This window comes from Lepus europaeus, chromosome 20, assembly GCF_033115175.1.
Source record: "Lepus europaeus isolate LE1 chromosome 20, mLepTim1.pri, whole genome shotgun sequence".
NCBI classification, from domain to species: Eukaryota; Metazoa; Chordata; class Mammalia; order Lagomorpha; family Leporidae; genus Lepus; species Lepus europaeus.
The window spans coordinates 34,606,752-34,625,046 of NC_084846.1; the positions used below are offsets into that span (position 1 = coordinate 34,606,752).

General features: G+C 41.3%; 1 protein-coding gene across 1 annotated transcript in view; it reads left to right on the plus strand.

Moving 5' to 3' along the window:
* Positions 1–1,345: 1,345 nt before the first annotated feature.
* The window catches only part of ITPRID1 (ITPR interacting domain containing 1), a 122,032-nt gene continuing 105,082 nt past the window's right edge, over positions 1,346–18,295 (plus strand). Inside the window, exon 1 of the mRNA XM_062178545.1 lies at positions 1,346–1,821. Coding sequence (XP_062034529.1) covers positions 1,346–1,821 — 476 coding nt within the window. The remainder of the gene's footprint in view (positions 1,822–18,295) is intronic.

Sequence of the window (18,295 nt, forward strand, 5' to 3'; positions counted from 1 at the left end):
ATTCTCTTTATATACAGAAGATCAATTTAGTATAAAGATTTCAACAGTTTGCACCCACATAGAAACACAAAGTGAAACATACTGTTTGAGTACTAGTTATAGCATTAAATCACAATGGACAGCACATTAAGGACAGAGATCCCACATGAGGAGCAAGTGCACAGTGGCTCCTGTTGTTGACCCAACAAATTGACACTCTAGTTTATGGCGCCAGTAACCATCCTAGGCTGTCGTCATGAGTTGCCAAGGCTATGGAAGCCTTCCAAGTTCACCGACTCTGATCATATTTAGACAAGGTCATAAAAGACAGAGTGAGGATAGTAACCAATGATCCTAAGAGTGGCATTTACCAGGTTTGAACAATTATACAGCATTAAGTGGGGAAGAGGACCATCAGTACACACATGTTGGGAGTAGAGCCATTGGTGGTAGAGTAGAGGTTATGATTACAAAGGAATGAGGCCCAAATGCGCTAGACAGGGTCTAGAACAAAGGACAGAGTCATTATTAGAGGAGCTAAGAAAGGTGCTGTCTAAGCTACAATTAAGTTTTCTGATTGAGAGGCAAATAGAACCTGATAGAAGGGGCTTGATAATAATCTGGTGGGCTTTAGGCCTTGTAAATTCAGAGGCCCAGACCTATCTATCTCTTCACATGGGGTATATCCTAAGGGAGGTGTGAACCTCCTAGGGGAAGGCACTCTGTTGACTTTCATTACTTGGCTGGCCTGGGAGGAGAGCTGGCCAGGTAAAGGCAGGTGGCATCTCTAACAAGAAATGTACAGTTCTGCCTGCAATGTTGCTGACCCTACTTGACCATCCCCTCAGCTGCAGTGGTCACTTTGGAAGTTGGGCTGAGTGAAGGGCTTTTCAGCTTAGAGCCAATAAGATCTGTGGCTCTGACCTGGGCATCCTTCGACTCCAGGGCAGGTCCATTTCCAGTGATCCAACTCTTGGCAGAGCTGCCAGGGCTCTTCACAAGCTGACTTCTGCTGAAGCCCAGGCTTACCACATTGAAAGCCACTGCAGTGGACTGGCCCGTTGGGTCTCCTTGAGGGCAGATCACTGTACAGATCAGCCATTAATAGGCCTGCCACCCATTGCTTCTGATGCCGAGAGATGGGAAACGGGCACTCCCTTGACTTGCATCCTCTGGTCTGCTTTAACACAAACCAGGAGGAAAAGAAAGCTCGGCATCTTGTAGCCCTTAAGGTGCAGTCTCCCTTTATGGGCTTGAGGAGGTCTGTGCAGGTTTGTCTTATCCACTCTGAACTTTCCAGTTGAAGTTCCTGTGAACTGAATCTCTCCACCCTGAGTATCAAGTTCTGCTGACCTCAATTCCAATAATGGTTTGCAATGCAAATCACTGGGTTGGTAACACAGGGTACCATAACCATGGTAACCAAATACAGACAGGTTTGCTCCACTGCCTCAGAGAAGAGCATTCCAGTCCTGCTTTCAGAACTGACGCCACTGTCAACAGGTCGAAGGGCATTAAAGGGGGAGGTTCCATAGAAATAAAAACACAACTGGAACCCTTGTGTTCACTCCTCACTCTTCCTCTGAGCCTGAGATTTGTTCCTAGTAACTCCCTGCACTGCCTTGCTGCTTCGCTCCCTTTAGAGGGGAGGACAGAGAGAATCAGCTTGACCAGGGCTCTTAGCAAGCAGACTGTCCCCGTGCCCCCCAGCTTTTATAGCAGACAGAAACCCGGGTCCCAGTCCTGTGGTCACAAGGGCCCTTTAGTCTTAGCAGCTGTGACAGACAGGAAGGCACGAAGACTTCACAAATCCTTTGGACAACAACTACAGCAAGCGACAAGGTCAATTCTCTGCTGAGACTCCTTTATGGTGTTACAGTAATTCCCACAACTTGGTTTGCTTTTCCCCTTTAGCCTGGTGTGGGAGGGGGTATTCACTCTGCTCTCATTTTCTCTCAGTTGGAATGAAAGGGCAGCTACAGCATGTTCTGAAACTGCTTTACCTGCAGCTGTGTGACTGGGTGATTCCTAGGAAGAAAAACCATTAGCAATAAGGTGAAGTGATCTAATTGTCATGGACCTTGGCCTGGGTGATTTCAGGAAGCTCGTGACTGCCTTGGTGTCTGCCATTAACACAGATAGTTCTAAAACACAGGGGATGGAAATGCCCTAGGTTCAAATGGTAGGATATGTCCCCTACTTCTGAACACCATTTCAAGCAATGTGTCAGGAGTAATGGAGAAATTGTGTTTTTCCTTCCTTTTGTAGCTGTTCTTTGTATCTTGGGACTTTTGTATCTTTTTCACTGATTTTTTTAAACCTTTTTTTCAATTTTTATTTAGCAAATATAAATTTCCAAAGTATAGCTTATGGATTACAATGGCTTCCCCCCCCCCCATAGCTTCCCTCCCGCCCACAACCCTCCCAACTCCTGCTCCCTCTCCCATTCCATTCACATCAAGATTCATTTTCAATTATCTTTATATACAGAAGATTGATTTAGTATATATTAAGTAAAGATTTCATCAGTTTGCACCCACACAGAACATAAAGTGTAAAATACTGTTTGAGTACTAGTTATAGCATTAATTCACATTGGACAACACATTAAGGACAGAGATCCCACATGAGGAGTAAGTACACAGTGACTCCTGTTGTTGACTTAACAGTTTGACACTCTTGTTTATGGCATCAGAAATCTCCCTAGGCTCTAGTCATGAGTTTCCAAGGCTATGGAAGCCTCTTTTTTTATGTTTGACAGGCAGAGTGGACAGTGAGAGAGAGAGAGAGACAGACAGAGAGAAAGGTCTTCCTTTTGCCGTTGGTTCACCCTCCAATGGCCGCCAGGTGCTTCTCCTGGTCTCCCATGGGATGCAGGGCCCAAGCACCTGGGCCATACTCCACTGCACTCCCGGGCCATACCTGAGAGCTGGCCTGGAAAAGGGGAAACTGGGACAGAATCCAGTGCCCCGACTGGGACTAGAACCCAGTGTGCCCTAGGCGGAGGATTAGCCTGTTGAGCCACGGCACCGGCTGGAAGTCTCTTGAGTTCACCGACTTCGATCTTATTTAGACAAGGTCATAGTCAGAGTAGTTCTCTCCTCCCTTCAGAGAAAGGTACCTCCTCCTTTGATGGCCCGTTCTTTCTACTGGGATCTCACTTGCAGAGACCTTTCATTTAGGTCCTCTTTTTTTTTTTTTTTCCCAGAGTGTCTTGGCTTTCCATGCCTACAATACTCTCATGGGCTCTTCAGCCAGATCTGAATGCCTTAAGGACTGATTCTGAGGCCAGAGTGCTGTTTAGGACGTCTGCCATTCTATGAGTCTGCTGTGTATCCCACTTCCCATGTTGGATCATTCTCTCCCTTTTTTATTCTATCAGTTAGTATTTGCAGACACTAGTCTTGTTTGTGTGATCCCTTTGACTCTTAGACCTATCAGTGTGATCAATTGTGAACTGAAATTGATCACTTGGACTAGTGAGATGGCATTGGTACATGCAATCTTGAAGGGATTGTGTTGGAATCCCCTGGCACATTTCTAACTCCACCATGTGGGGTAAGTCAGATTGAGCATGTCCCAAATTGTATTTTCACTGATTTAAAAAAAAAATTGGTTTTTACTTCCTAATGGATGTCTAATTTGTTAAGTTGCAGTTAAAGAGTTGCATTTTTAATTTATTAGTGAATTCACTAAATGTGAAGACTGAGTTTGGTGTGCTGGAGCCATGGGTGATTGGTTGATATAGGTGGAACAGGCTATAGCAGAGAAACTGTCTCCTTTGAACAGAGTGGAAAGAGCTGACTCAGGGATAGGGTTGCAAAATGGAGAATACCCAGTTACATTTGAATTACAAATAGCATTTTATGTATAAGTATGGCCCAAATAATAAGTGGGCTATACTTATGCTAAAAATGTTTGGCTTTTTAATCTGAAATTCAAATGTTAGCAACCTGTATTTTTATTTGCCGAATCAGGCAACTTAATCCAAGGATGAAAATTGAAGGTCTTAAAAAAATAAAAGTATATCTATTTCTCACTATAAACTTTTCAGTGTAGTAGTCTATTAAAATTTTTCGTTGTCTATTACATCATGCTTGAAAATTATTTGATACTAGATTTCAAGCCTTAAAAGGAGAAAGCAAGAGTCAACATAATCACTACATGTCTACCAGCGTTCAATGAAACTTGCCTCAAACAAGGAGAGAGTGGCCAGCATTTATTCTTTTTTTAAATTTTTATTTATTTTTATTTTTTTTAAATTTTTAACAGGCAGAGTGGACAGTGAGAGAGACAGACAGAGAGAAAGGTCTTCCTTTGCCGTTGGTTCACCAGAGAGCTGGCCTGGAAGAGGGGCAACCGGGACTAGAACCCCGTGTGCTGGCGCCGCAAGGCGGAGGATTAGCCTGTTGAGCCACGGTGCCAGCCAGCATTTATTCTTAATTATAAAATTCCTATCAAATTTTAGTAACAAGGTAAATTGTTCTCATTAGTGTTTCTGAATATCATCCCTCCTGGTATGCTCTTGACAAGTTTGTTGAAGACTGTGGAATTCCTTCCTTAAACATTTGGAAGCATTCACCAGTGAAGACATCTGTATCTGGATTTTCCTCTCTGGGAAGTTTGCAATGATGAATTCCAATTTTCTGTTGTAATACTACAGATTTTCTACTCATTTTTATCAGTTTTGGTATAATGTATTTTCCCAAGGAACTGTTTTTTTATCTAACTTTTTAAGTGCATGCTATAAAAATTATTCATATTATCTGCATATCTGTATATTATCAGGAGAATTGTCACTGATCTTAAATATTTCATTATTCCTAGAATTTCAGATTAATCCTTATCTTTTAGGAGAGAATAATGTCCTGTATTGACCTTAGAAATTGTTCAAGTAGGTAGTTTAGGTCTGGACTAGGTCGAAGGCAGGAGCCAGGGACTCAATTCCTTTATCATTGAGAGAAAAGGGTGTCTAAGCTTTGTTTGTAATTTTTACTTATAAACGAAAATTCCCTCATTGTTTGCAAACACCCTATTCACTCTACATCCTAACCCTTCACTGCCCAGACTCCAACCCTGTGCCACCCAGCAAAGATTGTTTTGCTAGACACCCACTCATTCTATTAACTACATGTGGTCTGTACCGTCATATGGACAAAGTGCTCCACTGACCAGAGTGTTGTCGATGTATATATATAAAATATATATATATATATATATATATATATATATATATATATAGGCTGGCGCCACGACTCACTGGGCTAATCCTCCACCTGTGGCGCCAGTACTCTGGGTTCTAGTCATGGTTGGGGCGCTGGTTCTGTCCCGGTCGCTCCTCTTCCAGTCCAGCTCTCTGCTGTGGCCCGGGAAGGCAGTGGAGGATGGCCCAAGTGCTTGGGCCCTGCACCTGCATGGGAGACCAGGAGGGAGCGCCTGGCTCCTGGCTTCAGATCGGTGCAGTGTGCCAGCCATAGCGGCCACTTGGAGAGTGAACCAACGGGAGGAAGACCTTTCTCTCTGTCTCTCTCTCTCACTGTCTAACTCTGCCTATCAAAAAAAAATGTATAAAATATATATGTTATACATATAATATATATATATATATCTGCCTATGTTTCTGCGCTACCTACCTTGCTATTTAATTGCCTGTTAATACCTATTTCCCTTTTCTATTTATGCACTTCAGAATCTCCCACAATAATAAGGAAAAACGTTCAACTCACTGATACAATTGATGACTAAAACCTGTGTCATCAGGAATGGCAGGAGTGGAGAGACGTGTTACTGGAAGGTCACATAGGACAATGACTGGCTATGCAAAGATATTTTAAGCAAGCAAATATATGTAGCAGGAACTTAACTAATATGACCTCTTCTCTTTCACTCTTAACCAAATCCTGCAGCTGAGGTGGTGGCTTGTAGGCATAAAACTGAGGTATTAAAAAGTAAGCCTACATTTAGGATTATTTCCCTGAACTGAGAGATGAGACTCTTAGGGACAGATTCTCAAGTTTGGAAAGCACTCTATGGTTACCACAGCTCAATGGCCTTAATGCTGGAATCCTCAACAATGCCTCAATTGTCTACTAGAGGGGCAGGCATTTGGCTCAGTGGCACCACGTGGGACAACTGCATCCCATATCAGAATGTCTGACTCAAGTTCCCACTCCCCTGCTTCAAATCCAAATTCCTGCCCATTCTCATCTTGAGGGGCAGCAGGCGATGGCTCAAATACGTGGGTCCCTGTCACCCATGTTGGAAACCCAGATTGACTTCTGGGCTCCTGGCTTTGCTTGGCCTAGCTCTGGATGTTGATAGCTTTGGGGGAGTGAACCAGAAGATAGAATATGTAGAATCTCTCTCTCCATCTGTCTTTCAAATAAACTGAAAATAGATAAATACGTTTTTAAATAAACTGTATTTGTTTCTGTGGATTTTTATCTAGGACAGGTTTAATTTTCTCCAATGTAGTTAATAAGGCAGAAAGTTGTAATATCATTCCTGTGGTCATGTGTAAAGAATAAGATCTCTTCCCTTCTCCATTCCCTGAGATGTTATGGCTATGATCCTGAAGAGAAGGGAGGGAGGATGATGGTACCTCTGATGGTGACAGAGAAAAAATACTGCTAGAATTTGCCTCTGTAAGTAATATAGATAGAAACGATGAATTAGACACAGGAGCTGCTGAAGTCCTGAAGTCTGCCCCTTATTTCCAGCTGTTTTGTTTTCTTGGATACAGAACCTTCTTATTTATGTAATTAAGAGATCTACCATCATGATGGTTTCTTATTGGACTGAAGTATGATACAATTTTTATTGTATAGCAATATATTTTTTAAACTTGGGATTTATTCACTTGAAGATCTTAAAGTGAGTTGCTTGACCAGTTATACACACACACTTTATTTTTTAGAGCAGATTTAAGTTCAAAGAAAAATTGAGTGGAAGGCAGAGTTTCCATATGAAGGAGCTCCAAAAACGTTAGTGTAACAATAGAATTAAAACATAATGTGTATAATTCATGAATGTTTGGAAGCTCCCCATATACTCCTTGCCCATATATATGTATAATCCCTGCCATTATCAACATCCCTTCCAGAATGTCACATTTATTACAGGTGATGGACCTATATTGACACATCATCACTCACAATACATCATTAAACTCTGGATGTTGTATGATCTCTGGAATGTACACACTGAGCAGTTTCACTGCCCTAAGAAACCTCCTTACTCACCCAATTCATACTTGTTTTCCTCCAACTTCTGGAAACTACCAATATTTTAATTTCTCCATTGTTTTCTCTGTGCCAGCATCTTATATAGTTGAATCATACACTACATAGCCTTTTCAGACTGGCTTCTTTGACTTAATAATTTACTTCTTCCACTTTTCATGGCTTGATAGCTTATATCTGTTTAGTTCTGAGTAATATTCCATTATCTGCATAAACCAGAGTGTGTTTATTCATTCACCTGCTGAAGGGCAACTTGGTTGTTTGCAAGTCTTGGCAATTATAAATAAAGTTGCTATAAATACCCATGTGCAAAATTTTGTGTAGACGTAGTTTTCAACTCTTAGGTAAATAACAAGAAGTATGACTGCTGAAGTGTGTGTTAAGAGTGAAAATGTGTGTCTTCCAAAGTGGCAGTGCTATTTTGCATTTCCACCAGCAGTGTGTGAGGTTCTATTCTCCACCTCCTTTCTGGCACATATTGTTAGTGTTCTGGATTTTTGATCCTTTTAATAGGTGTTGGTGGCATCTCATTGGTGTATTTTTTTAAAAGATTTATTTATTTATTTGTAAGTCAGAGTTACACAGAGAGAGAAGGAGAGGCAGAGAGAGAGAGAGAGAGAGAGAGAGAGAGAGAGAAGTCTTCCATCTGCTGGTTAACTCCCCAGTTGGCTGCAATGGCTGCAGCTGAGCCAACCGGAAGTCAGGAGCTTCTTCCAGGTCTCCTATGCAGGTGCAGGGGCCCAAGGACTTGGGCCATCTTTGACTGCTTTCCTAGGCTATAGCAGAGAGCTGGATTGGAAGTGGAGTAGCCGGGACTGGAACTGGTGCCCATATGGGATGCTGGCACTGGAAGCGACAGCTTTACCTACTACGCCACAGTCCCGGGTGTCTTGGTGTCTTGGTTTGCATTTCTCTGATGACATATAATGTGGAGCATCTTTTCGTATGCTCAGTTGACACCTGTATTTGTATATATTCTCTAATGAGATATTGTATCTGGCCTTTGCCCTATTTTTCAGTCATTCGGTTTTATCACTAAATTTGAGATTTCTTTGGACATTTTGGATAACAGTCTTTCTCAGATACAGCTTTTACAAATATTTTCTCCCAATATAAGGCTTATCTTTCCATCCTTTTTTGATAGTAGGAGTGTCTTTCACAGAGGAGAAATTTTAATTTTAGTGAAACCCAGCTTGTTATTTCTTTCTTTCATGGATTGTTTCTTTGTTATCATTACTAAAAATGTATCATCAATCTCATGATCATCTAAATTTTCTCTGTGACCTTCTAGAAATTTCTAGTCTTGTATTTGATATTTAGGTCTGTGATCCATTTGCATTAATCTGTCTAGATTCACTTTTTTGCACATAATTTCCAATATTTCTAGCAATATTTATGGAAAAGTCCATCTTCTGTGTATTGCCTTTGTTCCTTTGTTAAAGATCAGTTGTCTATATATATATATATGTATATATATATACATATTTTTTGACAGGCAGAGTGGACAGTGAGAGAGAGAGAGAGAGAGAAAAAGATCTTCCTTGGCCGTTGGTTCACCCTCCAATGGCCGCCGCGGCCAGCACGCTGCGGCTGGGGCACCGTGCTGATCCTAAGGCAGGAGCCAGGTGATTCTCCTGGTCTCCCATGCAGGTGCAGGGCCCAAGTACCTGGGCCATCCTCCACTGCACTCCCGGGCCACAGCAGAGAGCTGGCCTGGAAGAGGGGCAACCGGGACAGAATCCGGCGCCCCGACCGGGACTAGAACCTGGTGTGCCGGCGCCGCTAGGCGGAGGATTAGCCTGTTGAGCCACAGCGCCGGCCCAGTTGTCTATATTTATGTATATTTCTTGGCATTCCATTCTGTTCCACGGATCTATTTTACCTCTAGCACAATGTTGGAAAGGGGTGGTAAGAGGGGACTGCTTGTCTTGCCCCTGATTTGAATGGTGCAACTTCTAATTTCTGACTCCAAGTGTGATGTTTACTGCAGGATTTTTGTAAATATTCTTCATCATATTAAGGACTGTTAGTTGAACTATCATTTTTTTAAAGACAATACTAATGTACATGAAAGAAGGTGTGATAGAACTCAACTGAAATTTTCTTAAGAGAAATAATTATCAGATAACTCATGATTTCATTAAGCTAATATGAAAGAACATAGGTTTAATTGTGACAAAGCCAATGCTGCTTTGTTGAAATGTATGCTGTAATTGTTCATCTGATTTCAGTTACTTTGGAAAATTTTCCTATCAATTATCCCAAATTCAACATCCAAAATCAAGGCTATGCCTCCAAATCAATAATTTACTCTTTTAATAATTGGGAACAGTTTTTTTTTTGTACTTACCCTAAAATGTATAATATATATATTACATATATGTGTGAATATATGTATATACTCACTTTTTTTTTTTGATCAAAACCTTTTATTCAACATTTCCTGTTCTTCAACATTGCTTTATGACTGGAGCCATTTTTTGAAATCCATGTTGTTGGTTTTTTTTTTTTTTTTTTTTTTTTTTTACAATATGCATTTTCCTTGAACTATTTGAAGACAATTCCTATGTCCCTGAGACATCAAAGTGGAAGGTTTGAGGAGCCTTTTGGACCTGAGTGTCCTTCAGGGTATAGTGTGTAGTTCGCAGTAGTAGTCAGGTCATGAGTTAGAAATCTGAGTCTTAAGGTACAAATGGTGTTTAAAATCTAGACTAAATAAGCAAATGAGTGTGATGTAAAGGAGAGAAGTGACTTAACACCTGAGTTCAGTCTTTCACTTTTAGGAGGTTGGAGAAATGAGGACCATTATCAAACAGGAGTGAGAAATTCAAAATGATGTAAAAGCAATACCAGAAAAGTCAGGTGTCTTGGAAACCAAATGTTGAAGGTGCTTCAGGGAGGGGTAAGTGATCAGTAGTTAAATATATCTGAAAGATGGAGGAGTGCTGAGAATTAGCCGTTAGTGTTAGCAAAGTGAAGGTCATGGGAAACCTTGCCAAAGATAGTTTGGGGAAGCATGAATATAGTGAGGTTAAGAGAAAATGGGAGGAAAGAATTGGAAGTGGTCTAACAGCCTTGAAGGAAGTTATAGCAGAGAGAAAAGAAAGGTTATGTCTGGAAGTGGGTTTAAAGGAAGAGAAAATTTAAGATGGAGAAATAGCATATTTTTATGCTTGTAGGAATGTTCTGGTAGAGAGGACAATTGATGAAGGGGGACTTTTTGGAGCCCGTCTTTGAGTAGGTGAAAGAGGGTGGGCTTCAGAGGAAGCGTTGGCCTTCATAGTAGACTGTTTATCCATGAACAAGTAGTAAGAAAAAAAGATGGGATGTGCAGTTAACAGTTGTTGAAAGTGGAAATTAAATCATCAGTCGAGATTCAGGATTGAAGAGATGTTGCATATTTGAGGACACAGGAGAGAGTTTATACTTATTATCTAAAGAAATAGATTATGACTGCCAAGATTCCCTATGAATCCATTTCAAATTAATACTCATACATTTCAAGTGACACTTCTCAGCGAACTTGCGTGTCTTTCTCCAGTCTTATCAGCTCTTTGTGGGTGAGTGGAGAGCTGTATCAGAGAAATCAGTTAATTTTAGCCAGGTTGGGGTTTTTAAATATATTGTATTGTTTCACATTTAAGGTTGTTATCTAAAGAAAACTCTGGGCCGGCGCCGCGGCTCAATAGGCTAATCCTCCACCTGCGGCACCGGCACACCGGGTTCTAGTCCTGGTAGGGGCGCCAGATTCTGTCCCGGTTGCTCCTCTTCCTGTCCAGCTCTCTGCTGTGGCCCAGGAGTGCAGTGGAGGATGGCCCAGGTGCTTGGGCCCTGCACCCCATGGGAGACCAGGAGAAGCACCTGGCTCCTGGCTTCGGATCAACGTGGTGCGCCAGCCACAGTGGCCATTAGGGGGTGAACCAATGGAAAGGGAAGACCTTTCTCTCTGTCTGTCTCTCTCACTGTCCATTCTGCGTGTCAAGAGTGGCACAGTCGTACCTGTGTACCAGTCTCTGACTTAGTGGGTACCGGTGGATTCTCATTTCTGCTTCTGCAGGGATGATGTATGTCACACCATCTGTTGTGATGGCATGTACCACACAACCTCTGGAAAACTCCACTGTGCACCTTAGAAGAGTGTATTTTCCATCTTCGCAGTCTTCCTTCCATTCTGGAGGTGGGGAAGTCGAAGATCAGCATACTAAGGGTCTGCTTCCAAGATGGCTGCGTTCTTAGAAGACGATATATAGATATATATTCTATATATCTGCCTCATTACCCAGTTAATAAGTAGCATTTCTTTTAACCAACTTTGAGTTCTTTGGGGATCATTTGTACATAGCAAACACACAAATATTTAGTTAAACTGAATTAGTAGATGTTATTTATCTGTTTGAAAGCAGAGAAACAGAAACAAACATTGGATCAGAAAAACAGAGCTAGAGAGAGAGATGTATCTGCTGGTTCACTCCCTACATGCTAGCAACATCTAAGCCTGGGTCAGGCCAATGCTGGAAACCAGGGACTCAACCTAGGTTTCTCACATGGGTGTCAGGGACCCGGATAATTGAAATCATCAATTTCTGCCTTCCAGGGACTGCATTAGGCAGAAACTGGACTCGGAAGTAGAGCTGGGGCCGGCGCCGCGGCTCACTAGGCTAATCCTCCGCCTTGCGGCGCCGGCACACCGGGTTCTAGTCCCGGTCGGGGCACCGATCCTGTCCCGGTTGCCCCTCTTCCAGGCCAGCTCTCTGCTGTGGCCAGGGAGTGCAGTGTAGGATGGCCCAAGTGCTTGGGCCCTGCACCCCATGGGAGACCAGGAGAAGCACCTGGCTCCTGCCATCGGATCAGTGCGGTGCGCCGGCCGCAGCGCGCTACCGCGGCGGCCATTGGAGGGTGAACCAACGGCAAAAGGAAGACCTTTCTCTCTGTCTCTCTCTCTCACTGTCCACTCTGCCTGTCAAAAATAAAAAAAAAAAAAGGGAAGTAGAGCTGGGATTCAAATCCAGGCACTGACGTCGGATGTGATTGTCTCAAACAGCATCTTAACTATAGACCAAAAGCTCACCCTTTATTTATATGTTTATTTGGCCCGTTATACAATACACTTTTATTCTTTTTTCCCCCTTTTTAAACTTTTATTTAATAAATACAAATTTCCAAAGTACAGCTTTTGGATTACAATGGCTCCCCCCCCCCCATAACTTCCCTCCCACCCACAACCCTCCCATCTCCCGCTCCCTCTCCCATTCCATTCACATCAAGATCCATTTTAAATTATCTTTATATACAGAAGATCAATTTATTGTATATTAAGTAAAGATTTCAACAGTTTGCACCCACACAGAAACACAAAGTGTAAAGTACTGTTTGAGTACTAGTTATACCATTGATTCACATAGTACAACACATTAAGGACAGAGATCCTGCATGGAGAATAAGTGCACAGTGACTCTTGTTGTTGACTTAACAATTGACACTCTTGTTTATGGCATCAGTAATCACCCTAGGCTCTTGACATGAGTTGCCAAGGCTATGGAAGCCTTTTGAGTTCTCTGACTCCAACCTTATTTAGACAAGGTCATAGTCGAAGTTGAAGTTCTCTCCTCCCTTCAAAGAAAGGTACCTCCTTCTTTGATGGCCCGTTCTTTCCACTGGGCTCTCACTCACAGAGATCTTTCATGCAGGGTTTTTTTTTTTTTTTTTTTTTTTTGCCACAGTGTCTTGGCTTTCCATGCCATACAATGCACTTTTAAAAGCAACCTCTAGTGCATGGTACTGTGCCTAACATCTCTGAAACTGAAAAGATGAGTAAGTCACAATTCCTACCTACTGAGAACACAGATAAGGTTCAAGCTAAGAAGTCGGTATTCTTTCATTCAACAGTTATTGCTCATCACTTACAATCTGTGTCCTTGAAAAAAGTACCATGAATGCAAGAAAATTTCATGATCCTTGGTTTCAAGGAGTTCAGTGGGTAGGAAAGGCAGAAGTATAAATAAGTCATTCAACGAGGGATTGCACAATTTGTTATGAATATCAGAAACGGATTGGGGTGAGATGAGGAGCATGATAAGAAGAGAAAGTTCAGGGCTGGTGTTGTGACATAGAGGGTAAGGCCGACACCAGCAGCCTGTATGAGTGTCGGTTTGAGACCCATCTGCTCCATTTCCAAATCAGCTCCCTGATAATGGCCTGAGAAAAGCAGCAGAGGATGGCACAAGTGCATGAGGCCATGCCACTCATGTGGGAGACCTGGAAGAAGCTCCTGGCTCCCGACTTCAGCTTGGCCCAGACCCAGCTCTTGCAGCTGTTTGGAGAATGAACCAATGGATGGAAGAGTTTCCTTCCTTCCCTCCCTCCCTCCCTCCCCCCACCCCATAGCTCTGACTTTCAAATAAAAATAAATAAATCTTTTAGGAAGAAAAAAAAAAGATTTAATAGAAAAATTTCTATTTGAGTTCAAGGAAACAGAACTAGTGAAGAGGAGGGAGGTACTTTAGGAAGGATATGCATCCTGTGGTATCAGAGAGTAGGATGAGTTTGGGAACAATTTACTCTGGTCATTCAGAATATGTTTGTACATGAAGAACTTGGATTGTAATGGTGTTGAGGTGGAAAAGGAGAGCTAGGACACAGATAACCCCTACTGTTTCATTTTCTAGCCCCACAAGTTGAGAAAACAAAAGTAGAAATGATAAAAACTAAATCATTAAGAAAGAAAAATCCCTTTGGAATTGGAAAGAGCCTGCAATAGGGCTGGTAGTAGATGAGTCAGCTGATTCAACTTCAACTGCCTTGAAGCGATTTCTAGTCTCCAGAAAGCTATATATATGGTCCTTTAATTCATGGTCTTTTGCTGAATTTCGCCAGCATGAGATGAAAACTCTAAGTCCAAGAAGACTAACTTTGAGTTTCATCTTGGGCACAACTGCCTTGTCTTTAAATCCAGCTTGCTCCTAAATGGCAAGAGTGAGCACCCCTCACATATTTCGTGGTGGGAGGAAGCCACCCACAGAACAAGTCATCACAGACTGTGTGTTCTTCCCAGCAGAGTGTTGACAGAACACTCTATTCCCCAGGATCTGCCTCTACTTCACTGAATCATTTGGAAATCTTTTTAAGTGTTTGTGGGGCTTCAGTACTTGGATAGGGATGGAGAGCAGAAGGGCGTTCCTGGCTTGACTTTGTAGCTTGTTTTTTTTTTTTTTTTTTTTTTTGAGTAGTTTTCTATGAGTGGTAGGAACAGTATTCTATTATTCCTATTTTTATAATTTGATGAATATAACTTCAGAATATTGGAAAAATCTGAGCTCCATTGGCCAAATATTAAACAGTCTATGTGGAGGCTGGAAACAGAATAATGAACTTATGGAATTATCTCATTTCATCCAATTCTATTATATTATGCAAAAGGAAATTATATTCCTAGGGAACTTGAAGCTTCATGCCCAATGTCATACCACTAATTGATAACTATTTGTTGATTAATTAAAATAAATTAGTTCTTTGCTTGCTGATAGATTAAGATCTTTCTTAATTATTAACTTATTATCTGTTGGGAAACGAAGAGAAAGTAAAAAAGGTATTTACTCACTTTTAGTCTAAATGGCAGAAATAAGCATCAAGTGATTACTCAGAAAATTTTGCTTTGAATTGGGCAATGATTTTCTGTGTGAATGCATCTGTGTGTGTGTATGTATGTGTGTGTGTCTATAACCTCAGCATTTTAAAATTCAGATTTATAATACATTGTTTTATGATGGTGTATACCTATTCCCAGTAGAGGTATAGTAGCTGGAACTTCTGATAAGTTGTTTAACTGCTAAATACCAAACCATCCTTAAATATTACATAACAAGATTTGTTTTGATGTTTCTTATCTCTTTTCTGGTATTCATTTAAGCAGTCATTCATTCAACAAACATACAATGAGTATCTTTTTCTTGAGATTATAGTGTAAGAGCTAAATCTCTGTTTTGAAGAAAATTCCAGGGTCATTAAAAAGAAGTGTAAACAAAGACTTACAAAGAAATGTAAAAATATCTTAATCATGATGTACACTGAAGTATGGGATTACAGAGGAGCAATTAAGTCCACACTCACAAAGGGAGTGCATGTAGGTAGAAGGGATAAGAGTAGGCTGAAGATTGGGGCACAAAACATTCAAAATTTAGGCACTGGAAAGGAGACCATTAAAGAGTTAGAGGTAAAAATCTTTGAGCAAAGGAGGAACAAATCATAAAGAATATATTCAAATCCAATTAATGGGCCAGCATTGTGGCCCTGCAGGTTAAGCTGACACCTGCAATACTGGCATCCTATATGGGCATTGGTTCAAGTCTTGGCTGCTCCACTTCCAATCCAGCTCCCTGCTAATGCATTTGGGAAAGCAGCAGAAGATGGCTCAAATACATGGACCCCTGCCATCCCATGGGAGACCTCGACAGAGTTCCTGGCTCCTGGCTTTGGCCAGGCCCAGCTGTGGCCATTGTGGTCATTTGGGGAATGAACCAGTGGATGGAAGTTCTCTCTATGCCCCCCACACCGTAACTTTGCCTTTCAAATAAATAAATGACCTAAAGAATTGAAAGATTATTTACATTAAGAAGTGATCAACTACATCAAATGCTGCTGAAAATTCTGAAGTTATGAGAACTTAGAGTCAGTCACTAAGATACTGATTTGAATGGGTTATAAAGAAAATGGGAGTATGGATATTCATACACATTGGAGTCTTTGCTGTGGTCTTAGTGAGACTACAAGTTCTGGTTCATATCAAGTTTATTGCAGTGGAGGTGGTTGACATCATAAGCTATCTTGTAAGAATTGTCTTCTAATTTTAATAGCTTAATGTGAGATATGAAGGGAATAGGGGATAAAGACTCCTAAGTTCATGGCCTGAGCAATTTCTTAAATAATGGTGTCATTACTGAGATGTAGGATGCTGGGACACAGGAGCAGGTATGTGGGGCATCAATCAGATGTCAAGGAAATAGAACCCAAGGAAACAATGGGAAATTTAGTGTAGCACTATTGTTCATCTACAAATATCCAAGTTGAAATGTCATGTCAATGTAAGTACACTACTTGGAAGCTAGAGGCAGCACCAGATTTGGAAAATGTGAATATTGGAATTATCATCTATTGAATAGAAAGCAAAGGTAGGAGTTGGTAAGGGGTTTCGAGGGGTCCACGGAGAATAACTGAGATGGGTTATATCATAGTGTGTTGTCAGTTTGAGGGAGTGATACAATGGAAGAGCTGAAAATGGTGCCTGTGCAAAGTCTGTGCATAGAATAGAGGTGACAGGGGATGCTTGAAATTGAGAGTCATCTCTTACAATGACAAAGTATGACCAGAGAATCAAGTGAAGGGAAAGATTGCTGAAAGTGACCAGGTCATTTTCCTGAGTGCACTGGGGTTGGTTGGCCCTCTGTTATTGATAATGAAAGCTTACAGGAAGACATGGGAAAACCGTTCTAAAAATTTCAGCAAGTAAGTATGAATGTCCTGGATATCAATGGTTACATTTGCTTAAAAGGACAGAAGAAACAAGGTCTGAGAGCAGCAATGAAAAGCATAGAAGAAATTTATGCCATAAAAGCAGGCCACAGCTTATCTGAATGGCATAGGTAGCTATTTTAATTACAGGAAGATGTGAAGGGGTATTCAGTGAAGAGGTTAGGATAAAGGGAATTTGGTGGTGACAGTGCACAAGTTCCAGAGGATGCAGAGTTAGGGGTGTCCAGGAAGATGTGGAAGATTGGGCCAGATGGTGCGTGAGCATGGATCAAGGTCATGATAGGATTGCTCCCATGGTCTTCAGTTCTTTTGGAGTACATGCCTCTTAGGACTTGTATATTAATTTATAGTGGTGAAGTGAGGGATACTAAGGCTCCTAATAATCATCTTTTGGGGAGTATAAGGAGTTCTGGAGGAGTCCTTCATTAACTTTTGAGTGGTATCACAAGTTGGAAAGAGATAAGTCTTCCTAGAACACATGGATATAAGACTTCTCCCAAATCCTGCTACTGAGGAAATCACTGTATATGGAGGGGGAGGGGAGCAAGACAAGCCTGGACACTCTCTGAGATTGTTTGAAGGGATGAACTGATGCCCTGGTGACCAGGATTCATAAAGGAAACATGAATGAAGACAGTGTTAGAAATTCTTGGAGACCTAGAATTCAATCCTGACCACAAGGCTCATTCAGAAGTGATGACCAAAGCTAGAGCTAGGGGCTGTGATTAGAACTTTGGAATTAAATCTGTAGTTGAAGGCATCTGATGACTCTGGTAAGAGCCTCTAGCCAGTCCCAGGGAAAACTGCATTCTCATGGTCACAGAGGTATTTTATTCTCACACTCCCCAAACAGATCTACTGCTCAATTATTCGAATAATCTAAAAAAAAAAAAAAAGGTTATCAACAACCTAAGACTATCAAGTCTATCTTCTGTGGGGAAAAAGAAATTGTACTGATTTGAGATTCTTCTTTATTTGAAAATTCTTAACAGGATAATAGCAAAAGGCAACACAGAGAAGCAAAGAAGGGAGGGAGAGAGGGAGACCATTATGAGTGTTATTTGTTTTGCATGCATTTTCCATTAAATTTTCTCATGTCCTTGTGAACTGATAGTTTTACAGAGATGAGGAATAGGTAATCAGAGAAGTTTGACAATTTTCCCAGGTCTGGGATGTCAGAAAGTCCAGAATAGCTGAGATAAAAATTCAGAGTTATGTGACTTGAGAGGACTTGCCATTTTAACCACATAGGAACCAAGAATGCTGGCTAAGCTAACTGGATGTTCTTGTCCCTAGTAACCTAACAATCAACTAATAGTCATGGCTTACCCTGGGCCAAGTGCTGCCCTGGAATTCATAGAGAACATAGAGATAGATAAAACACAGTCCCTATTCTCCTGGTATGAACCACCCATTTGGCAAGACAACTCGTTCACATAGAGGTGTAAAAAATTCAGTAACACCAGAGGACAAGAATGTGATTATCACCACTGTTTTAAATATCAAAATATCAAGTTCTGTGGTTTCATTTTGAGCTTAAGCCTTGACCA